The sequence below is a fragment of the Cajanus cajan genome, chromosome 11, assembly GCF_000230855.2.
Source record: "Cajanus cajan strain Asha chromosome 11, NIPB_CcT2T_4, whole genome shotgun sequence".
NCBI lineage: Eukaryota > Viridiplantae > Streptophyta > Magnoliopsida > Fabales > Fabaceae > Cajanus > Cajanus cajan.
In genome coordinates, this window is record NC_138527.1 from 7,809,509 (window position 1) to 7,834,815 (window position 25,307).

Consider the following 25,307-nt stretch of genomic DNA (forward strand, 5'->3'; position numbering starts at 1 on the left):
AGGAAGTTACAATAAAAAGTAATTATGGTGGATTCCAAATAGACACAATTGAGAGTGTGAATCACCTCAGTATTTTAACAATTTGAGTTGTTGAAATTTGACAATTCATATTGAGATGTGATTGTAAAGTAAGCTACAACTTTGTATGCAGATTTGCAATGCACGAGCTTGGTCTCTCTTCCAAAAAACCATTCAAGAAGTGTGCGAGAGTTGTTGGAGAGGTTAATATCTAGCCATGGATGTTAAATTCTTAATTCTTATTGTTGTTGAAGCTTCCCATATGTTCATCTAGAAGCATGTTTGGACTACTTATTAAGTTATTATCCATTGTCACTTTTTTTGTTTGATGTGTTACTGTACGATGTTGTTATTGTAGGTATTAGGAAAATTCCACCCTCATGGAGATACAGCTGTATATGATTCCTTAGTGCGAATGGCCCAGGTAAAACATGTGCCTTTTCCTTTCCATGCTATTTGAGCTTCATCTAAGTTTACTGTGTGTTTGGCGTAGTTGTGAAGAAAAAAGATGATTTCAATAATTAATTATATTATAATTGATTATTAATATAATCAAATTAAATGAATGAAGTTTTTTGTTTGTTAAAAAATAAAAGGCAATTTTAAGATAATCTATCAAGGTTATCAAATTGAGAACCACCAGCTAATATTTGAACTGTGAATCATAATTTGTATTGAGTTGTAAGATTCAAAGACAATGAAAATTACTTCTAATATATCATATAAGTGATATATAGTGTTCAATGCAATAAATTAAACTTGTAATGTATAAACAACTTAACCTTAAGTCTTATAAAACAAAATAATTAGGCATATCTGAGATTGTGAAACCTTTGTATTAAGAGAATGGAAATGAAGCATGAAATGGCCAAATAGAGTGCATGCATTGAATGAGTGTGTGAAAAATAAAGTAGGTGAATAATAATCAATGTTTTGCTTTGTTTTTGTAAAGTAAAGTGTGTGAAAAATAAACCTTTGTTTTTGTAAAAGTTTTGTATTTACAAAATCAATGTTGAAGATAAAATGGAAAAACAAAAGTTAGATAGAATATAATCTGATAGCTTTTATTCTTAAGCTACATAATTTTGCTTATGAAAAAAAGGCTTTCTTCTGTAGAAGAAGTTAGACAGACAGTAATTGTTTGCTTGTTAAGACCATTTGATAATTTTGTTTTTGGTATGCATTACTTTGATAAGTTTGATAATTTTACCAGACATCAGTTTTTTTTGAATAAAAATAATTTATTCTCAAAATCTGTTTCTTCCCATAAAATAATCCCAATCAAACATGGTAAAAAGAAAAAGAATATTTTGTCAACATATGCTGATGCGGGCATGCAATAACTGTGTCTCTTCAGAGAATTACTATCATATTTGGTTCAGATGTGTTTTAGTTCTGGTGAGTATGATTAAATTTGATTTTAGTCCTCCACTTTTTCTTGTTGGTTTTGGTCCACAACTCCATATAAAATGTTTGAAAATGTTCTTTCTTATCACTCAATGGTGATGCAATGACATTCCATGTTAGTGATCATTTTGTAGTGACATGCATGTTTAGACGCATGCAACATATAAGTGGTAATATGGGCCATTTTGAAAGATTTTTAAATTTCTGAGGGCCAAAAATCAAACAAATTTTTTGGTGGATTATACCAAATTTAGACATCTCTACTGGTACTGAATTTATTGAATAAATAATGCATGCACTGAAACTTTAAGGCCTTTTTTTTATATTACCATCTAATCATATATCGCCATTTATTGTTTTGTGGACTTTTATAGTATCTACTTTAAAAGTCATAACAAAGACATGTAATATTTTTATATTGATTGTGCATACCTATTAAATTCAAATTTATTTTACCCATCATATTCTAGTTGATTATCATTATCTAAGACACTGATCTTCCCTTAATAACTATAATACATTGTACTTATTAGCATGTTTTTCCCTTTAATTATTATTATGCTAAGTGTATAACCTATCTATCAATTTATCTATCTATACTTGAAGAGTTTGTTTTTGGTATTATTATATTTTTTATTTTTTACATAATACAATTGTAAGTTAAATGGGTGGGTTTGGCTATATTAAAGGAGAGTAAAGTTTTTGGCAGTGTGTGGTTAGATTTAGGTTTATTGACAGGGATGCTCTAATTTTTAATGCAAAGTAGAACTTTTTTGTTGCTTGTGATTGTGGTGTAAAATATACTCCGTCCAATCTTGAATATATAGACAAAACAAAAAAAAACTAATTCATGCTAACTAAGGAAGTTAAAATCGTTTAATTTCACTAATTCTATTTGAAAAATAACCTATTTTCCTAAACTATCCTTCATTGGAACTTGATATCAAGAATAAAAAGATTCATTAGATATACAATCTCAATTAAATGAAGGGATATTTTGAGGATAATATCATTAAATAAAGGGAAATTAGTTGGGATTTGTTTATATTTGGGATCAAAAAACATTTTTTTTGTTTTGCTTATATTTGAGACAATATGGAATATTTCTTTTCAGAAGTGTATCTCACTTTTTATTTATTTATTTATTTTTCAAAATGAACCACATTACTTTTAAGTATTACATGTCGCTATATGATCATTGCCCTCCTTTCTATGAAACTCTTAAATTTGATCAATTTCCAAATTCTGACATTTATAGGGCAGAATCATATCAGTGAATCTTCTTTGGATACTCCAACTATTAAGGAATATTTAAGAAAGACTTTCAGATTTCTTAGCTATCAACTATAAAAGTTTGACACAACTGGATAAAGTCACAAGTGATGGTTTTACTTGCATTAAATCTCTGGTACTAATTTTATTGTGTATCGTGGGCTAAAGTTTTGCTTGGTGAATGAACGCAGTTGCTGATTGTTCTATGTATTCAATTCAATTTTATTCCATTGAAGTGTAGGATGGATTAAACCCTTTGATCAAATTTTTCCTTGTATGATTATGACTGTGGCTTTTTTGAGATCATAGTTAATTTATTTGGCAGTTGAAGATTTTGTTGTAATTTTATGGATTTTAATGTCTGTTGATTCTGATGTATTATTGATGACAATATTTTGATCTATGCACCAAAACATGTCTATGAAGTGTTTGTTTTTATATATGTAAATGTTTAATACTAATGAATACAGTGTCCTAGTTATTTTATTTTTTCTCGACCATGTTGAATAAGGGGGTAATGGTTCTGGAGGCTTGTTCATGGTATGTTAGCATTGCATAGTTTTCTTGATCAGCCTACCTACTTAAGTATGTATTCTATTAAATGGCAGTGATAATGGTCCTTTAACTGATAGTGCTGTTTCCCGTTAGTCCCTTTCGATGGGATATATATTATTTTACCTAGTATATTTGGAATCTAATGGCCAATTATTGTTTTGAAGTGATACTTTTTGTGGTTTGTGTCTTAAAATCTTACACTTCCTTTCTTTTTTCCGCCATCATAATTTTTGTGCTTTCAAATTTCTTTCAGGATTTTTCCTTACGCAGCCCTTTGATCCAAGGTCATGGAAATTTTGGGTCAATTGATGCTGACCCTCCTGCTGCCATGCGTTACACAGAGTGCAGACTGGATGTATGTGTCTAACAACTGATTTGATCTTTGAATCTAAACTCTACTTGTCTAATTATATCTTTTTTGCTTTTATAACAGAAATTGTTGTGTAACAATGTATTCTCTAATCAATAATTATTTATGCCGGTTTAATACTATTAAATTAATAATTTACACAGTAATTTTTAGTCATGCCAGAACACAGTTAATTTTTTACCCATATTTGTTAATTTTGATTAATTTCAAAATTCTAAACTTATCTAACATTTATGGTGTCAGACTTGAAAGATTATAGTTATTAATTCAGTTTTCTTTTCAAAAGTCTGAGAAGGGAAAGAAAATTGGAATATTATGTCAAATTTTGATATACATGATTGATGTATATGAAAAAAATCAATACTCAGTTGTTGATATTATGGGATTTCAAAATAGCGGTATTTGCTTACTTTGCTTGAAGATTTCAAATCAGAAGGGTTTGGTCTCAGAAACTCATTCAAGGATATATTTTTCTGCAAAAGAAGTTAAAATTGGATCTTATAGGTCTAAACTAACAAGGAGCTTCCAGGAAGTAGGAAGTTTTTTGTTGTGTAAAAATGAATATTGGGTTTTGTCCGACATTGTCAAAAGACTTGAAAAAAACAATGTTTATCTGTTCTTAAGCTTTATCTGATTGTTGCTTGGTAGTTTTGTATAGCATTAGCTTGGACATGGTATGGCTATCAGGTGTCTCATGTTAAGCTCTGTCTTTGTTAAATTTTAATAAATGATAATGATTGGAATTCTTGTTTGAAGGGTCTTATTCCTTTCCCTTTTTCAATTTTTCTATTTGATGAGGGTATTATGAAAGAAAAGGACTTAAGAACTTTGTGTTCAATAAAACCCAATTACAATTCATCATCATTGCAACATTTCTGTGGTGGATGTTTGAAGTGCTCTTTCAATACGGATCCAGTGATGATCAACAAGATTTGGTGTGAATGCATCAGCATGAAGTTTAATTTGGTCTAAAGTAGTTGTCCAAAGTGTTGGATTTAGTTGTGTTCTTTGTTTTTTATAGAATTGATTTGACATATTGGCAGACATTTTGAAGGATGGTATTTTGTTCTTGGTCTGAATTTGCAGGATCTGACCGAAGCAGTGTTATTGGCAGATCTAGAGCAAGATACGGTTGGTCACTGCCGTTCTTTGCCCTGTGATTTATGTTTTTACTCAACTAATTTAACGTCATAACTGAGTTGCATTTTATCTCAATATGTTCTGATTGCAGGTTGATTTTGTTCCAAATTTTGATAATTCACAAAAGGAACCATCACTTCTACCAGCTCGCCTTCCAACCTTATTGTTGAATGGTTCTTCTGGCATTGCGGTGATATTGGATTTCCTTTCACATACTTGAAACAAGATCTGCTGTTTATTGACAAATTATGCATCTACTCATATGAAGCTGCCTTTTTTTTTATTTTTATTTTTTTAATCTTAATCAGGTTGGCATGGCAACTAATATCCCTCCGCATAATCTTGGGGAAGTCGTAGATGTGCTGTGTGTGTTGATAAATAATCCAGAAGCGACTGTGAGTGCCAAATCTTGAGTTTTTCTTTCTCTCTCTCTCTCTCTGATAAAAATGTAATCTCTTAAGAAAGGAGATGCAACCAGATGCACCCCAGCACAGCGAGCACAGCTCAGTCCCAATGGTTTTCATTGTTTTTCTTCTTCCAAACTCTTTAAATCTCATTGTCACAAACGTCTTAGCTGATTGGTAATTGAAAGAACAGATGTGCTACTGATTCTAAACTGTTCATACACATAACACATATTACGTGAGAAAGTTGCATTAGGTCTCTGAATCTGCAACAAACCATTACTATTAATCCTATTTGGTGCTGCTGTCCAGACAAAAGCCTTCATCCCAAAACCAGCTTTTGTTTTTCAAATAAATTAATAATAAATTTGATTTAATGAGGAGAATGAGGTAAGAAATCATTTGCTATCCGTATCCCTCATTCCTACAATTTAGGACATAAATTGCAGTTAGGTTTAAATTAAATTTGAGGACTGAAAGGAATTTTCTTGGGTGATTCCATGTATTCTATAGAGTTCAAGTAAATAAAACAACGTACAAAATCCCATGGAAGGGTTAAGAGTCCTACTTCTATTATTTGGAGTAGATAAAAAATTGAATTTTTTTCAGAGTCTTTAGAGACTGTTAAACAAGAGCATTTTTATTATTAAGTTTTCTATAAAAGTGAAAGTTGAAATATTAAAGCACATTGAAGATTAGAAAATTGTTAAACTGATGCATTATGTAAGTCTTTAGTCTTTTCATCATATAGGAAATTATTAGAATCTGGATTTTGAATGGATGTTGGAAATTCTGTGACTTTTGTTTTGTGAATATATATATTTTTTGTACATGTGGAATAAGTGTTTGAATCTATGGTCCAGTTTGATTAAAGTTCATGCCATAAACTACATGAAATATAGAGTAATGTTGATATCTTTAGGAGGCTTATTATTTTGTGCAATTATATTGTTGGGTTTTTGAAATCAAAGCCAAAGTTGGAGAGGGTCAAGTGTTGGTGGGTCAATCTAGACTTTACAAGTTACACAAAACTGATAAAGTTTTTGTAAGTGAGTTTAATGGAGTTCGGATATGTTTGATTACTTTATTATTTTTAACAATATTTGGTTCTAAGAATGGGAGGAGGGGAAAGTATAGTTTTACACTCTTGTATCCTTATAATTATTAATGGAAGGGGGCGGGGGTAGTCAAAACCTCTACGATAATTTTGCTACTACACTCCAAAAAAAAAAATGAACCATTTCCCCTCCTTTCAAACCCCCCATTGTTGGAGGGGAGGCAAAAATTCCACATTCCCCCCCCCCCCCCCCCCTCCATATTTTTGAACTAAAGGGGGTAAAATTAAACCCAACCCTTCTCCCCTTCTTTTGAACTAAACACTGCAAAAGTGTCTTCATGAAAATATTTGCTTACTATTTCTTAAACTGAAATTGTCAATTAAATGATTTACAACATTTATAAACTTTTTTCCATGAAATTGCTGTACGATGTGCATATCAGAAACAATGAATCTCATTTTTTTTAATATTCTAATTCACCCTTGCTACTAAAACCTATGAGATTTCACTCAGTTATGAGTAAACCAATGCACATAAGGTATGATAAAACTGACACATGAAAAAACACAGATAGCACAGTACTTTTTGAGGGGCCTGGTCTCCCTCCAATTCCTCACTTGGACATTCTCACCTCACATTCACTTCCTCCATAATATCCTCCTGAGCTTCTAATCGATTTTTCTACCTTGCATTCTTCTACTCATGCCATTTAGGCTGGTAACTACACCCATATAATATTATTTAAATAGTTTCCAACAGTTTCAATATTTGAATCCAGTATAAAATTAGATTAAGCACTTCAATTAATTTGCATATATTTGCTGTTATTCATTATCTTGTTGGGTATATACAGGTAGTTCCAAGTTAGTAATATAATTCTCAAGCAGATGATGAAAGTCATTTTTGTGTTTTGCAAACTTAATATTCTTCTCCCTTTTTCCTTTAATGAAAATTTATAGTTAATTTTGGTGCTTTGTAGTTGCAAGAATTGCTTGAATACATGCCTGGACCCGACTTTCCAACAGGAGGGCTGATTATGGGAAATCTTGGGTGAGTGTATAAAGTATTTGACAGTATTCCCTTTTTAATGAATATTCAACAATATTCTTTTCTTTATATTTATATTTATATATATATTTTATTTTTTTCAATGTTGGCTGTCCATTTTTTCTTATTTGTGTAAATTATACACAATCTAAATGTTAACAGTGGCAGTTTAATCATGAACTAGGTGGTGGGCCTGTGCTTTGCACAGATAAAAATGTAAAAGTGAGAGAAAATGAAACAAAGTAGGAAAAAAAGCAAAAAAAATAAATGTTCGGTCCACAATGCACCATGCGGTGACTTGTGGCAACAGCTGGAAAGACTTTATATTAATAATTTACTGTAGATTACTAACTGGTATGTGCCAAAAGCAAGAGACATGGGGTATGTTTTGGAAATGCTATATGGATTGTTTGATTCACAATCAGTTATTTGCTCCTTCATCTCTTGCACTCTTGAAATTTAGAATGGGAGAATTTTCAATGAAACAAAATGAGCCTTGTTGAAAGTTTGCTACTTCAGTTATGCTATTGAAACATGAAACCTGTAACCCTGTTTGCAATCATTGTTTTTGATGTCAAACATTTGTAACTAATTGTTGTATTGTTCATTAATTTTATCAAATTTTCTATAATATATTTTGTTCTTTTCTTTCCTTTTACCTTTTTGCTTTTCCAAATTTGTTGTACAATGTGATGTGTGGTTTGATATATACTTGTTTTTCTTTAGGATCTTAGAGGCATACCGTACTGGTCGAGGACGTGTTATTATCAGAGGGAAAACTGATATTGAATTGCTTGATTCTAAAACAAAACGGACTGCAATAATAATAAAAGAGGTGACACTCCAGATTCTATTGTACTAAAAAAGAAATACTTGTTTTATTTACTTTGAAAAATTGATTACTGATTATGTTTTGTTTTGTGATTGGAGTAGATTCCTTACCAGACAAACAAAGCATCTTTAGTTGAGAAGATTGCTGAACTTGTAGAAAACAAGGTATTATCATGTTCCTTCAAGAAATTTTCAAAATGTTTTATATTTCAATTTACATTTATCTTCTTGAAGTTGCATGCTCGCTCACTTTTGTGCAAGTGAAATATGATAACTTGCGGTATAGAAGAGTGGTGATTATGGGGTCTTTGGAAACATCTAAAAACTAGACATCTTGGCACTGTCAATTATTAAATTTAAGGTGCTTTATTTATTTATTTATTTATGATATTTTGAGTATCAGGGAAAATCATTGATATCCACTTATGTATATTTATATATAAGAGAAGTCTAAATAAAAAAAGGATAAAACAGGGACATGAGGTACATCCTATGACACCTAAACCATCATCTAGATACAACAAAAAACAACTTCATAAAAGCTGTACAACAAATACTAAAATAGCTATTTTAATACTCCCTCTCAAGCTGGAGTATTTAAATGGTATGCTTCAAGCTTGGAACATATAAATCTGAGGATCTTAAAGATTTAGTGGAAATGTTTGCAAGTTGATCACCGGAGTTGATAAATTTAGTATTAATCTCTTTCGACAATAGCTTCTTTTGAACAAAATGACAGTCAACTTCTATATGTATCAACTTTGAGAAAAGAGAGAATGAAATTTTTTTTGTTGTTATTTCTCTTGCAATGATCGAGTGAATCCAATTGGCTATATATAGTCTTTAGCATCAAATAGAATCCTAACAGTTGAAAGTTGTAACTGCTTATAGTTGCTCATATACAGTTTTATGAATATTCTACTAATAGCTCTCCCTTAAACTTAGGGTGGTTGTGGAGACTCAAGTACTTTGTGTTTGATTTGCAATTCATTGAAGTGAGTAGCAGAAACAGGTTTCGTGATAGAGTCAATTATTTGACACTAGGTGTATGATGAGTGAGGAAAATGAGTGACTTTCTTGCAAAGGAAGTGAAGATCAAGCTCAAGGTGTTTTGTCTTGGCATGAAGTATAAGATTAAGAGAGAGCGCAATAACGTTGAGATTGTCACAATTTATCATAGAAGTACGAGGAATATGCAATTCAGTAAGGACTGAAGCCATAAGACCAAATGAGCAACTAGAGTTTGCTTCTTAGACCACCACGAAACTAAATTGGGGCCAAGGAAGATACAAGACCCTAAGGTGGATCTTAGATCGACTGGATCACTGACCCAATCAACATCACAATATGCACAAATGGAAATAGGACTGTTAGTGGAAGCAGGTTGGAGTAAAAGACCATAGGTTATAAAACCCTTTAGATACTGCAAGATGTGTTTGATAGATTGCCAATGAGATTCCAGAGGTTTTTTCATAAATTGGCAAGCTTTGTTGACATTAAAAGAAATTTTGGGTTAAGTATAAGGTATTGTAGAGTACCTACTATAGATCTTTAATAGTGAGAATCATGGATTGTAGCTGTCCCAACCTTGATCAGATTGGTACTACTAGCCATAAGAGTAGAAATGCCCTTTGCTTCAGGAGCATTTTCACACGAATGAGAAGATCATGAAGATACTTTGATTGAGTCAACAAAAAAGAACCATAACATAAATACTTGACTTCAACTTCCAAAAAATAGTCAAACAATTCAAGCTATTTCAAGGTAAATTGTATATTAAGCTTTTTAATGAGATCATTAACTAGGGTGGAAGAGGGTCCATTGATATGAATATCATCAACATAGATGTAGGTAGAGGCAGTTATGTACACAAATAATGAGGAATCACAACAGCTAGCAGCAAAGCCAAGTTGAAGAAAGGTAGATGTAAGTCTATCATACTAGGCTCCGTGGGTTTGTTTGGAGCCCATATATTGCTTTGTGAAGTTGACATACCTTTATCATTAGATTCAAACCTTGGAGGTTGTGTCATGTAAACTTCCTCTTGAAAGTGTCCATCGAGAAAAGTGTTGTTTATGTCAGTTTTATGGATGGACCATTTTCGAGTTAAAGCTAAGGTCAAGATAGCTTGTATATTTACAAGTTTGACTATAAGAGAAAATGTTTTAGTATAATCGGAGCTAGGTTGCTGATGAAATCCCTTGGCCACTAAACAAGTTTTGAACTTGTGAAAAGTACCATTAGGGTTTTCTTAGACCCAAAAAAATCCACTTGCAACCACTAGTTTTGTGGTTAGGAGGCAAAGTAACTAATGACACGTTTGATTTGCTAAAAGAGCTATATATTCATCTTTCATTGTTGCTGACCTGTGTAGGTGAGCAAGAGCTTGCTTCACTGATGTCAGCTCAACATGAGCAATAAGAATTAGAGGTTTGGAGTTTGCGGTCTTGGAGCGAGTAAGCATTTAGAGACGAGTCTGAGTTCGCGAGCTTCTTGAAATTCAAACCGCGAAGGAATTTGAGGACTAACAACAAATTGTTGAAGATGATGAGATTTGATAACAACTTCAACTAGTGTTTTCTAGAAAAGAAAATTCTTGTCTAGTTTGACAGAGATTGTGTGTAAAGTGAATTAGAGCATCGATGGAGTTATCGCCATTGTTGGTGAGGAGGAGAGAAGATTGCACCATGAACATGAGCACATGTTTGAAGGAAAAAAAAAGCTCTAATACTATATCAACTTTGAGAAAAGAGAGAATGAAAATTCTTCATAGATATTCCTCTTGCAATGTGAATGAATACATCAGGCTATATATAGCCTTGAGGACAACCACTTACACCACCATTTCCTCCTCGATATCCATGACCATTACACATGCCCCAACAACTCCAACTAAATATTCACTTTTAGCCTTAGTGGGAACACATAGAAGTCACTTAACCAAGTTGCCCAACAAAGGGATTTCATCACTAGTTAGAATTTGGAGACAAACATGATTAAATTTTGAGTGTAATGTCCACAAAATCATTTTCAAATACAACCTATCAAGTGTTTTCTGTCTTCCCTCCAACGAGTCACCATGTAGGAACATCCTAAGCTCTTCTAGTAGTACTACTTGAGCTTTAGCAACATGAGAAACCATATGATAAGAAAGTCTAATTTATGGTCACCATCATACAAAGATTGAATGTTATTTGCATAGATGCTTTGAGGTTTCTTCCAAAAAGTACAAGTTTTGAAGGTTATGGTGAAAGTTCCTATAATGTTTGGTTCCACATACTGCCACTACATGACACAACTAAAGACCAAGCTTCTTCAATAGAGTCAAACCTTCTACTGATCCTTCAATATCCTTCTTTTCTTGATGATCATGGTACCTTTGACCAAAGAAGCAAAGTTCCACAGAGGCAGCACAAAATAAATAGCTTTTACCATTGATCTTTTTCTATGGTAATGGTAAAAGTCCCTAAAATAGAGATTAGGGCTTGGAGATGCCATATTACAAAAGATAGAGAAGAAGAGGCCAAAGAAAAAGGTTTGAAATATAGTCCTACAACCCAAACACGTGCAAGATGAGAAAACAAAGGTCTGGAATGGATCTAGGAAGCCTACACAAGCATTGTGGTGGTGGCACAATGAAAATTCTGGCGACTTAAAAGTGGTGTGTGTAATTTGTGTGCTTGATAGAGCTACATGAAGAAAATATGCATGTGGGCGTGTGAGCAAGATGGTGCCTTCAAGATTACTTGAGATAAGGAATGCTCTATAGGGTGCACCAAACACTAAGTTTGCTGAAAAAAAGGCTTGTAGTGGATAGCATCGAACGATGGGGGGCACCAGACGACAATATGGAACAACTGAGTAGGAGGGTACTCACTTTGTTACCAAGTTGATATTTTGAGTTGGGGAATTCATGGATTAGTTTGGTTTGGATTTGGGGTAAAATAAAGATTGAACCAATCAATTTTGATTGATTTGGATCAAATATACAACATCTTTTTCTGTAATCTAAATCAAACCAAACAGATCAACTACAAGTTGGTTTAGTATGGATTAATCATTTTTCTTGAGAAAAATAATTGACAAATTTCTATTTTTTAAACATAAAAATATATGATTTCTTCTCAAAATTTAATTATAATAAAAGAGTAATGCAGGAAAATATGAAATCAAAGTAGCCCAACATTTGAAATTGAAGTAGTCTAGCATAGTTGAATAGTGGGTATTGAGTGGGATGGTGTTGGTGAGTGATGGGAGTTGTGGCATAAGACACTAATTATGGTAAGTGTGACAAAATGAGTTGTGTAACTTGTGTTAGGTATGGTAGGAGAGTCTGAGTGTGAGTGACAGAGTGTTGAGGGAGTTGTGTTACTAATTAAGAATAAAATAAAATTATAAAATAATAAAATTTTAATTGGTTTGGATCATCAGATTTGTAAATGCAAATCCAAAATTTGAACAAATTAAGGTGGAGTTTATTTGGTTTGAATTGGATTTGATTTGATCTAGATAAATACCGAACCAATTTAATTTGTTTGGTTCGGATTGTCAGTTTTATTATATAATCCAAACCAACAGACATCCTTAATTTTGAGTATCAGGGAAAATCAGTGAGTTCTACCTCCACTGATGTATATATTTATATATAAGAGAAGTCTGAATAAAAATATACATAACAGGGAAAAAGGGTACGACCTATGACACATAACACATCATCTAGATACAACAAAAAACAGCTTTAGCTATTTTAACATGTACTATCTACAATTTTGAATTTTTTCTAGTCCATATTTTCAACAATCTCTCTCACTTTTCATTATCATTATCTCTTTGTCTCTCCTTAACTAATGATTCTAATGACCAACGAGCATATTAAGTTTTCTGAATTTAAATAAAATTTTAAACAGATTAAATATGATCTTGTTTGAAAGAGATTTGAACAAAACTAAAGTTGAAGTTAAAATTTGATACGAAATAATTTGAAATGAATTTATATGACTAGTTTATCTTAAAATAATCTGAAATAATTTATGAGAACTAGTTCTTTAATTTTCTCTTAACCAGTTTTGAGAGTTGTTGCTAAATTGCCCAAATGATAATTGAGCCAGTGTTGACTCTTAATGGGCATGTGATTTCCTATTAAATATTTTGGAGTTAATTCTAAATGACTGTTTCTTTAACTTGCATCTAGAATGTGCATTTTATAACCTAATTTTGTTTTTTTTGTTATTTTTTTAACAGAGTTTAGATGGGATAAGTGATATTCGGGATGAGAGTGATCGTTCTGGAATGCGTATTGTCATTGAGGTAGAATACATGAATATGGCTGTGCTCCTGCATAATGTCATTGAATGGACACCTACAAAAACCGAAAAAAATAAAAAATGGAAATAGACTGTTGAGCTGGTCACTATGACTCATCTCTTATGCTGTGCAGCTGAAGCGAGGATCAGATCCATTGATTGTTTTGAATAATCTTTATCGCCTAACATCTCTGCAGTCTACATTTAGCTGTAACATGGTGGGGTAAGTTAATTGTAGTTTACATGTTTTGATATGGTAAATTTAATAGTTTAAAATGCTCTGATAACTGATACTTCTCATGACAGTTCTGATGATTTTTTGATATTTCCCCCTTATATCTTGGACTTGTATTTTGATAGATAAATTCTTTTGTAATGATTCTGCGCAGACCTCCTTGGAGGCCTATGTGTCTCTTTTACTGGCATAGAACTTGTGTTTTGGATTTGATATTTGTGGAGCAGTTTTGTTTACATGCCAAAGTTCCAGGTTATTCCATTAGACAGAGGCTTGTTTCTTTACCCATGTTGTAAAAAAGATTCATGTATGTGTTATTTCTAGGGGTTTTCATCAAGTTTGGATAATCTGATAAAATTGGTGATTTGAACAAAACCAATTAAATTGGTTCATTTTTTTTCTTGATCGGATGAAATTCGGTCAAAACAAGTAAATCTGACCTTAATTGGTCCAGCTTTTAGATTTACATTTTACAATTTCAATGATCCAAAAACTGAACCAATTAAATTTATATTATTTTATAACTATTTTATTATTTATTAGTAACACATTAGCACAATTGACTCAACACTGACACTTACAAACTCACCTACCATACCTAACGTCACATTAATACAAGTTACACAACTCATTATGTTACACACTTACCATACTTAGCATCACACACTGCTCACCCTCCTCTCACTCATTGACACCGTCTCACCTAGTACTGACTTTTTGACGATATTGGACTATTTTAATTTCAAACTTTGGACTGTGTTCGACTACGTTAATTTAATATTTTCCTACACTACTCTTTTTTATTTATACTTGAATATTATTTACACTCTTTTAATAATAGGTTTATATTTAAATTTTGACATGAAATATTTTTTTAGGTATTTGAAAAGTAGACTTCTGTCATTTATTTTAAGAAAACAGATTAATGCAAACCAAACCAACCTGTTGTTGGTCAATTTGGTTTGGATTGTAGAATTTCTTTTTTGTAAATCCATTTGAAGATACAGTTGTTTATTATATCATTTAAAAAAGGATTGGAGGTTTGTGCACCTAATGAAATATACTATTGTCTTTTAATAATACTCTTAGCCATGATGGTATAAATATGGTGCATACTTGAAAAAGAAAGACTTGCAAAAGCAGAAAATCAATGTTCCAAGTGGGCTTGACAAACATGAAATGTTGGCATAACAGCAGCCACCTGTCAAGGGATGCAGGAGGGATAAATGGGAAAACAGTTATAAACGAAGAGGAATATAAGGGAAAAGGAAAGTTGGAAAGACTTAATGGAAGAGAGAATTCAGAGCGAGAGACTAGGCCTTTCAAAATTCTTGGACCTTATATATTTTCTATTTTCTATTTCAGTTAATACTTTGTAATTTTCTTGTTCTTGTTATTGATGCTGGTATCTCATTAATATCAATTTCAACAAAGAGATATTTACCAAAATGCATATGGCTACTTCTTGCTCTATAATCCCAATTTTATTTATTTTACTATCTTACTGTTTTCTTCTATTTGATTATTTATTTTTGATTTATTTTTTACTCAATTTATTATATACTACATGTCTTAATTTGAACATACATTTTTTTTCTGATTTATTTGTAGCATTCTTAATGGACAACCTAAACAAATGGGGCTGAAGGAATTACTGGAGGTGAGTACATAATTGCTGACCTTAGAAGTTTAATGTGTTCAGTTCATCTATTGAATTGTCGTGTAAACCGCCATGCCGTTACCGCTATAACAGCCACCATATGAAAAATGGTGGACCCACGCCATACAGAGGCCAAACGGCCATAACGGAACGTGGCGGCCGCCACCATACCACTATGGCACTTCCATAACCGCCATTTAACAACACTGGTCAGACTAGTATGTTTGACCCATATATGCATAACTTGAAAAAAAAAGGCACTTTCATTAATAACATTTGTCACACCAATTACATTTTGTAATCATGCTTTTTAGAGAAAACTACTATCTATAAAATAAGAAAACTATGACTTAAAGATGAAAAAGGAAAAAAATAAAAAGAAATATTGGTAAAAAGTTAAATAAGTGATTGATAGACCCTTAAGATATTTCTATTATTTATATCAACCCCTCAAGTTAATAAACGAATATCAATTATTCCCGACTTGCTTATAAGCTCCTAGAATCTACTAGTAGGAACTAGGAAGCCACTTAGTGAATACATCTGTCATTTGAAATCTTGTAGGAACATGAGTTGTAACAATAGGAACATTGTCTAGTCTTTCTTTGATAAAGTGCTTGTTGATCTCAATATGTTTGGTCCTGTCATGTTGAATTGAATCATGAGCAATGCTAATGGCTGACTTCTTGTCACAAAATAACTTTATAGGGATCTTGAACCTAATTGTGAGATCATTAAGTATAATCTTCATTCATAGTCCTTTGCATATACCTTATGTCATAGCTCTAAACTCAGCTTCTGCACTAGATCGAGCTGCTACATTTTGCTTCTTTCTCCTTCAAGTCATGTATTTACTTTTCATAAGATGTGTGCATGATAATTGGGTACAATCATCATTGAATGGCACAAACATTTTGCGCCTGATATAGATTATAAAATAGGTCCCAATACATCAGAGTGAATTAAATCAAAAGGAGAGTAGCTTTTATTTGTACCAATAGGAATAGAAGCATGTTGATGTTTGGACATCTAATAGAAACCACAATCAAATGACTCAACATACTCTTTGTAAACAAATAAGGAAATAAAGACTTGAGGAGACTAAATGGGGGATGTCCAAGTCTTTAATGATCCCATATTTGGGAGGACATTTAAGTATCTGTATGTTGGTTTAAGGGTACCACCTGGGACTGATCATGAATTTTCAGCTCTAGGAAGTACAACCCACTCTACTCTTTAGCAATTAAAATCATCTTCCTTGTGGGAAGATCTTGAAAGATATTGAGAATGTAAAAATGTTATTGAGTATTGGGAAAAAGTCAAGTTCCACATTGATTAGTGATAAGGTAATCAAAGAGTTTATAAGCAAGGGGCAACCCTTACCTTACAAGCTAATTTTATAGGGTTGAGTTAGGTTTAAACCCATTTTCTAAGATGGTATCAGAGCTTATCCTAGATTCACTATAAAAGGGCCATCTACCATTGATACACATATCAAGTCCAATAGTGTTGCTCGTGAGGTAGTGTATTGAGAAAAACCTAAATCTCACCTATTCTAAATTATTAATAAAAGGGTTATCTACTGTTTATCTAAGCACCAAGCTCAATAATGTTGGGTGTGGGAGAGTATTGGGAAAAACTCAAGTTCCGCATCAGTTAGAGATAAGACAATCAAAGTATTTATAAGTCGATTAGAGACAAGACAATCAAAGTATTTATAAGTGGGAGACAACCCTCACCTTACAAGCTGGTTTTGTAGGGTTGAGTTAGGCCTAACCTTACACACTTTCTAAGATTGAGTGATAAATTTTGACCACTTGCACTTATATGGTTGCTGGTTTTTTTGGTAATCATCTGGTTATACTCATCATGTCTTAGGCAATACACACACATATCGTATAAGTCACAGTCTATTGCCGCAACATTAGGTGTATATATGTACATTTTTTAAAAGGGCCATAGCTGTGACCCTTGTTCTTGCGGCTATTTCTTTTCCATAATCTAAACACCAAATAGCCTTTTGAATTGCATCTTCAAAAAATATTCTAGCCAGCCAGTCTTCCTGATTGTTAGGTATAGTTTGTGACCTGTAATTATTTTTGCACAAGCTGGAAAAAGCAGTAATTTCACCCACTGTTCTCAATATCTAAGTCCCTATTAGTGCCTTTTTTCTTCTGCCTTGAGCCACTGTAGATCTTTAAGCACATTTTAAAAGTGCGTATCTTGTAATTTCTTTTTTTTTTTTTTTGGTTGTTAAGCTTATTTAGTTAGTGGCTGTCTTTTAAGTTGGGAGTGTGCTAATTTTTGTTTTTTCCCATTGGCTTAATATTCAGGCATTCTTAGACTTCAGATGCTCTGTTGTTGAGAGACGTGCAAGGTTTAAGTTATCACAAGCACAAGAGAGAAGGCATATTGTTGAGGTATGTCACAAACTCTTTAAGATCCATTTTTGTATGGTTCTTGTCATGTGCTTACTGTAGAACTCATGCATATTCCACTGGTAGAGACGTAGTATTTATAAAATTATTTGTGTTTGTTTGAGTTATAGAGGTACCATCAAAGTGATAGCTATAAAATGAGTATAACACCAAACTTGTATTTTCTCATGTTTAAGCATATTTTGTTTCTTATATTCTTACTTTATGCTTATAGTGATTATTGTAGTTAATAACAGGTAACATCTCCTTGGATTTCTTTAACATGCATTTCTAATATATCACGAAATAGTGGAAGCATCAAAGCTTGAGTTTCTTAAAGTAGTTACTTACATAGTTGCCATGTTATATGATTATATCCTAATTTTTTTCTTCGTGATTTCAATATTCCATAGTTTGCTCACGTGTAAAGCAACTGTTATAAAAGTTTGAAGTTTGAACACTACCTTGGTTCAGGTTTGGCCTTTCAGTGTACGCCTGTAGGCTGAAGACTAAAGCTTAATTGTAATTAGTAGAGAACATGATAAAGGAGTGGAATTTAGCTACCTGAGAGAGGGAGAAAATAAATCAGATACATTTAGGAATGTGTAACAGAGTACAATATATTATTTTCAGTTTTTCAGCCTGTAGCTTGGGACCAGAGATAATTCCTTGTCTGGATGCATTGCCCTTCCTGTATTTTCATCTAATTTTTTTTTGCCAATAATACAATTCACGTTCTTTGTTAAGGATTGCAAGCTATCAAACTTGGCTGGAGATCTTTTTGTTTTTTAATAGAAATGTTTTGCAATAGTTGTTAAAGATACAGGTTTTTCCTTTTGCTGGACTTGGAATAAAGGAACAAGTGAAAATTAGGATAATTGTTCATAAACACTGCTTGTTATGTTGATTGGAAATATCTGATACTTGCTACTTTTATCTTGAAATGTGTTGATGTACTCTTGTTATTAGCTTGGTGAATGGTGACATAACTGTTCATTTGGCTTATCCATATTTTTTGAAAAAAAGATAGATATGCTAAACATCACAATGTGGGGAAGAGATCCTAACTAGGTTAATACCTCACCCTACAACAATCATCTGCAACATATCAAACAATTTATATAACTCTAAAATGAAATGAAAAAACAAGTACAAAAGTATTTGTAGTTCTCACTACGAGAACCGTGTGTAAGACCACTCCTCTCCCTAGAGTAAGACAATACAATACAAGGAGGAATGACAAACCACCAAAAAGAATCGGAATGCCTAAGACCAAACCCAGCTAAGCTAAACAACACAACCATTACCCTCCCTATAAACATGAGAGAATCTAAACCTCATGTTTAATTAACTCAAGCATATTCATCCACTGTACAAGAAAGTGCCAAGGCACTAAAGAGGGATCATGGAATGCCTTGATGTCAAGCAGGGAATTTGACTCCAACCAAAGAGACATCTAGCCTTAATCACGGGCAAGCTAAACTGCACGAATGATTGCCAAAACTTCCGTTTCCAAGGCTGACTTGACTATCATTGACTTCGCAAAACAGCCGAGCAAGTTAGCAGAGCTATATCTAAAGATAACACCCCACAAGCAGCCGAAGAGAAAAAAGCTCCATCTGTATTGCACTTGATCCAAATAGGAGCAAGGGGAGCCAACAAACTTCGACAATGGTTTCTATTTTGCGCAACCTACAGGGCACCAAAAAAGCCTTAAAATAGTTTAAATTCCATAATGTTAGATTTCATAGAGAAAGAAATTAAAGAGCAACAAGAATTAACTAAAGCTAAAATCTTATTTTTCAAAAAATCAAGCTTTGTAGTTGAATTTTTAAATTTTATTTGATTTCTACTATGCCAGATCTCAACAACAAGAAAGGTAAAAGTTGCCAAAAGTACAATATTAGCTAATTTGCTCCATGGTTTGTTAAGGATATCCAAAACATTTCTAACATTCAATCTAATATCAACAATCCTAGATAACCAATCCCAAAGACTTGAGACAAAAGGACATTCAAAACACATATCAGTAGTATTTTCATAGGCATTATAGCAGTGGGAACATATGGAGGTAATGACAACCCCCTTTCTACGAAGAAGATCCTTAGAGGGAAGCTTATCATGTTGAAGTCTCCATAGAAGAGAAGATTTGGAAGGGGGGAGATGATCATTCCAAATTTGTTTAGTGCAATTAAGCTTAAGCTTAGGTTGCCTAATAAAAGAGAAAGCCTCTTTAAAAGATAAATCTCCATTAGAAGAGAGAGACCACTTTAAAGAGACTTCACACTCAAAAGAAGGAAGGACAATGCTAGAGACTTGGTCACAAATCCTATTTTGAAGAAAGGGAGGAAGATGCCAAGAGCCATTTCTAATGAAACAATCCACAATAGATGTCAACTTGGGATGCAAGGAGACATCTATATTAAGAATATCAACAACAGGCATTGAAAGCCACTATCTGTTAAAAAATTAACCTTCTTGTCAATTCCAATTTTCCAAGTAGAATTATCGTTGACAATTGGATACATATCCCGTATACTAGTCCAAATTGTGGAGGCTAGATAATAAACAACATCACCACTTCTCTTATATACTCTACTGGCTAACATAGACGCCTAATCACTATCTTTCTTAACAAAATTCCAATATAGTTTCAACATGTTTTGATTATTGATATCCATAAGGGATCTAACACCAAGTCCACCTTCATCAAAGTTAGAGCAAACAATATGCCAAGGGATAGTAAAAGGTTTAGATCGATAGATTGAGCTAGACCATATAAAATTTTAAAACCAAGACTCAATCAACCTGAGTAAGGAGAGAGGCCATTTATAAACTTGAAAGCTATGAATTAACATGTTTATCCATGGTTATGTGTTTTTGATATTATTTCTTGTGAATTGGTTAAAGAGATTAGAGTGTTGTTATATATATTTATTTTCTTTGTGTATTCATTCTTTACATTCTTTTGTTTTCTCCATTTCCCTCTTGTAGTCTCTCATGTCCTCTTCTTAAGTATCTGAATTTTCTTTTATTTCTGTAGAAATAAAATATGTGTATAGTGTACATATTACGGGGGGTTATTATTTCATTATATATTAGAGATTACTAGATCAATTACCCTTTCCTAGTTTCATTATTTATGTTTTGTTTCTAGAGTGTTTAGGTAAAATGTGTATAGGTTCACTATAAATACAGTTTGCAGTTCCGTGTTTTTCATTGAACAATTCAGCCAAACTAAATCTCTTTACGTTACAAAAAGAAAAAGGAAAAAAGAAATGGATTTGGAAATTTTATTGCTTGAGGATTGAATGAAACTAATTATGGAAGTAAAATTTTTGGTAGAACTTTTTGGTTTGGTTTACGCTTATGTTCTGAACAAACTCAGGGTATTCTAGTTGGGTTTGATAATCTTGATGGAGTGATACACATAATACGTGAAGCTTCAAGTAACTCAGCTGCAGCTGCTGGTTTACGTAATGGTAATCTCCTTATTTTAAGTTTATTTATTGATATTTCTTGATCCACTTAATTTTAATGCAATATATGAAGAAGAGGCTGATTTCATGTATGCTAATACTCTGGTGGAAACTTTTCATTTCATAGAGTTCTACTTGTTATTGAATTAATTGAAATGACATACATGTAATCATTGCTTGAAATTCTTTATCAAATAGCTATCTAATGTGGATAAATAATATCTCTTTGCAGCATTCAATCTCTCTGAGAAACAAGCTGAAGCCCTTTTGGACATTAGCCTAAGAAGACTGTCCCTTCGTGAGGTGCATTATATTGATGCCAATAACTAGACTAGAATAATTGATGTTTTTCTTTATCAAGATTTCTTTAAATATGTATTTGACAAGGGCACAAGTAGAATTACAAACTTTTGCGGTGCAGAGTGGAAACTTTATGGCTGAAAGTAAATCTTTGATGGAACAAATTTCCAAGTTAGAGGTGCTTTTGTCCAGCAGGAAAAATATACTGGAGGTATAGTTTCATTTTTGAATATCTGTCTTTCTCGTTGATAACTTAGTTTTCTTAAAATCTTGATTGCATAGATACTAGTATTACCTAATTGCAGGTTTGGCAATGTGTGAAATTCTATTATTTTCCTTTAAATTATTAATCCTATTTGACGTAGGAAAAAATCATTGGATTAAATCTCAAGCTCTAGAAGGAAAGAGGGAGAAAAAAGAATTGGCAAAGATATATTGTGCATAAGTAAAGGATAGTCTTTCAATTAACATGTGAGGAAATATATACTGGAAAGCTGACTTAATTGCATATACCCCTAACCCGCCTTAATTGCAACCTCTTTGGGCTGCTCTAATTGCAGCATCAAGGTGGTGTATTTATATTTTAGTTCTACATCAACTAGGGATATCATCAATGTAATTTATATGAAGCTTGGGCAATTCTTACTTTTCAAGCTGATATTGTGGGGTTAAGTTAAGCCCTGTTAGTGTAGATGGGTTACAACAAAAAGGGAATATTTGTTTGTTAGTCCTTTTTGCTTTTTGCATTCTGTGATATCTTTAGGATATCTTCAGAATCTTAGTGGACAGCTGTCCAGCCACCTCTCTTGTTTTTCTCTCTCCGCTGGTTGCTTTTACAACCGTTTTCTCTCTTTTCTCTCACTGCAATATTTAGGAAGGGTTCCCTATATATTCAGCACTCCTTGTATTCTTTTGCAAGCAACAATGATAATAAAGTTTCACCATTATATTTTACCTCTTGATTTTATCTAACAAGCCCTAATCCAAATTCTAAGATTGTATTAAACCCTAACCTATATGCTTTGTTGGGCCCCATGCATTTCTTTGATCTAGGCCAACTTGTAGATCTGGGCGTGAGGGGGTGTAATTTGTCCCACATTGATAGAGATATGGCTAGTGTGGTCTTCATAAGGCATGGACAATTGTCTTTTTACAAGCCAGTTGGTAGAGTTGAGTTTTGTCCTAGAATCAAATTCTAATAATACAGAATATTGATTTGAAACCCTAAACCCTATACATTGAAAAATAGGTATGTGCAAAAATTTCAAATTGATTTGAACCGATTCAAAACCAATTTGGTCCAGATTCTAAAATCTGCTTGTTTTAAAAAAAATCTGAATCAATTCACTTTGTCAAAATGGTTCGGTTAATTGATCCGGTTTTACAAAGTGTAACAGTTTGGTTCGGTTTTTTGAAAAAATTGATCAATGTATGAGTATAAAGTGGATAACTAGATTGCATTAAATCGATTCAATTTTAAGAGGATCCAATTTTTTTAGAATCTGAACTGATCCAATTTAACATAACGGTTTAGTTAACTGAACCATTTTATAGATCCATTTTTTATTAAATGGATTCAAAAATCCAATCCGTGAACAGTTCTATTGAAAATTATGAGTGAATCAAGTACTGGAGCTAATCAACTAACAAAGACTAATTTTAGACCTAATTTACAGCTATTTGCTGCAGTCTTGATCATAATAGTTGAATGCTTTCATTCTAACATGCGTCAGGTATTTTTATCTATCTTGACTACTAAGTAACTGAATCTAGACTAGGATCCTATCATTCACTGTCAAGCTGAAGCTTCCTGATCTACGATCTTCCTATGAAAAAGTTTACTCAGAAAATACCTTTAAAATATATGGGTACGATTAACAGTAGTTGGAGATAGAACTCAGTCAAATGGGGAATTAAAAATCCTGCATGGGAGACAATGACGCATGGCCAAAAAATTAGAAGATTGCAGGAATGATGCACAATCAGGTGAGCTGTAGACAGATCATGGAGAAATAGAATAAGATAAAGAATCAGACTTTAATTGGTTAAAATTTCCTTTAAACAACTTTAATTGGCTTGATCAACTGTTTATAGTGGAAAAAAGAACACAACAAGCTACTAAAGCACAAAGCTGAACAACCAAATTCTGCAGCAAATTCAATCATTGGAACCAAACATCCTTTTCAGAGTCATGCCTTGGCTTAAAGAAAGGCAGGGGCAGAATAACCCATGTAGGTATAAGCTGATAGCCTGATACATAGCAAATGTTCTTCACTGGTGGGATCACTGTATCCCTTGCAGGAATAAGAACTAAGCACCTGTCAAATAGGAAGGTATGAGTTAAACATGCGCAAGCATACCCATGTAAGGACAACATGCAAATAGACTTAAAAGCTATTGGGAAAAACTCACATCTAACATCAACTGGAGATAAGGCAATTAAAGAGTAGATAAGTGAGAGGACAACTCTTACCTTAAAAGCTAGTTTTGTAGGGTTAAGTTAGACCCATAACCTACATTCTAAGATGGTATCAGAGCTATCTAGATCCATTATAAAAGAGTAATCCACTATTAATCCACATACTAAGCTCAATAGTGTTGGACATGAGGAAGTGTATTAGGAAAAACCCAAGTCCTATCTATCCTAGATTATTAAAATGAGTCTCCCACTATTAATCTAGATATCAAACTCAATAGTACTAGACGTGAGGGGGTATATTGGAAAATTCCAAGTTCTACGTTGACTTTAGATAAGACAATTAAAAAGTATATAAGTAGGGGGTAACTCTTACCTTACAAGACGGTTTTGTAGAGTTGAGTTAGGCCCATAACCCAGGTTCTAGGAGGAACAGTGAAACAACGGATAGAGATAGGATACTGCTGGAGGCAACCTGATCTGTGATAGTTAACAGGGAATATAAACATACTGTCACATAGTTGTAGTTTCTGCAAAAGCCACCTGAATAGGGTTGTGTAAAGCCTCAATGAGAAGCTAAAGCGATTTGATAGGAAAGGAAACACTGTATATTATGAGCTTGATACGCAGAACAAAGGTATATAAATGTAAAGATACAATGGGTTCATTTGTGACTGAACACTTGCAGAAAAGCAACAGACTAACATCAATGCTCACAGTAGGATCCTGCACACCCACTCTGAGAAACACTTATTGTACTCTATTAGGTTGCAAGTAATGGTCTTGCTGGATTGTTGATGGTGCTATATGGATGCGATGTTGTCAATTTTGTGAAAAATGATAAAATAGTTGAAAAAAAAAAAGCAATGACAGTTGTTAATGAATGTTTTGGAGACAAAAGTGGCAAGATTTCATGAGAAAATTGAGTAAACAGGGCTTATCCCGACTAGAATGGTTGAATCTACCTGATGTCTTTAAATTTCCCAGGTTCAGTGCTACATGACTTGGTATTAAGTTTAAGCCCAGCTGTGGTGCTGACACAGAATTGTAGTTGAAACCACTGAATGGGAGCAGCTGAGCTGGGAAGAGAGAATGCTTGTGATTGTGGCATAAAAATGGCAACTTGGAAGGGTGTTCCATGCACTGCCATCAGCAGCTGAAATGTATGCTAGAGAGAAGTGCAGTGGACAAAAGATGTCTCTCTAGCTCTGCCTGAAATTCAGGCTGCCTATGGATTGGTACATATAAGTCAGCTGTGGTTTAGGTTGGAAATAGTGGAATATTGTCTGGCAGCAATCAGGATGGGGTACCTCAGCAATGACCGTGAGGCAGTGGTTGGGTTGCTAACTGAAATGAAAAGCATGGTTCCACTAAAAGAAATCAATGTAGGGTTCA

General features: G+C 33.1%; 1 protein-coding gene across 1 annotated transcript in view; it reads left to right on the top strand.

Annotated features, from left to right (window-relative positions):
• Nucleotides 1-25,307, top strand: part of GYRA (DNA GYRASE A) — a 32,722-nt gene that overhangs the window by 1,415 nt on the left and 6,000 nt on the right. Inside the window, exons 2-17 of the mRNA XM_020379871.3 lie at nucleotides 152-221; nucleotides 377-442; nucleotides 3,506-3,607; nucleotides 4,709-4,753; nucleotides 4,854-4,952; nucleotides 5,071-5,157; nucleotides 7,204-7,274; nucleotides 7,998-8,106; nucleotides 8,205-8,267; nucleotides 13,344-13,409; nucleotides 13,540-13,628; nucleotides 15,252-15,300; nucleotides 17,634-17,720; nucleotides 21,106-21,199; nucleotides 21,429-21,499; nucleotides 21,618-21,707. Of these exons, the coding sequence (XP_020235460.2) occupies nucleotides 152-221; nucleotides 377-442; nucleotides 3,506-3,607; nucleotides 4,709-4,753; nucleotides 4,854-4,952; nucleotides 5,071-5,157; nucleotides 7,204-7,274; nucleotides 7,998-8,106; nucleotides 8,205-8,267; nucleotides 13,344-13,409; nucleotides 13,540-13,628; nucleotides 15,252-15,300; nucleotides 17,634-17,720; nucleotides 21,106-21,199; nucleotides 21,429-21,499; nucleotides 21,618-21,707 (1,258 nt within the window). The remainder of the gene's footprint in view (nucleotides 1-151; nucleotides 222-376; nucleotides 443-3,505; nucleotides 3,608-4,708; nucleotides 4,754-4,853; nucleotides 4,953-5,070; nucleotides 5,158-7,203; nucleotides 7,275-7,997; nucleotides 8,107-8,204; nucleotides 8,268-13,343; nucleotides 13,410-13,539; nucleotides 13,629-15,251; nucleotides 15,301-17,633; nucleotides 17,721-21,105; nucleotides 21,200-21,428; nucleotides 21,500-21,617; nucleotides 21,708-25,307) is intronic.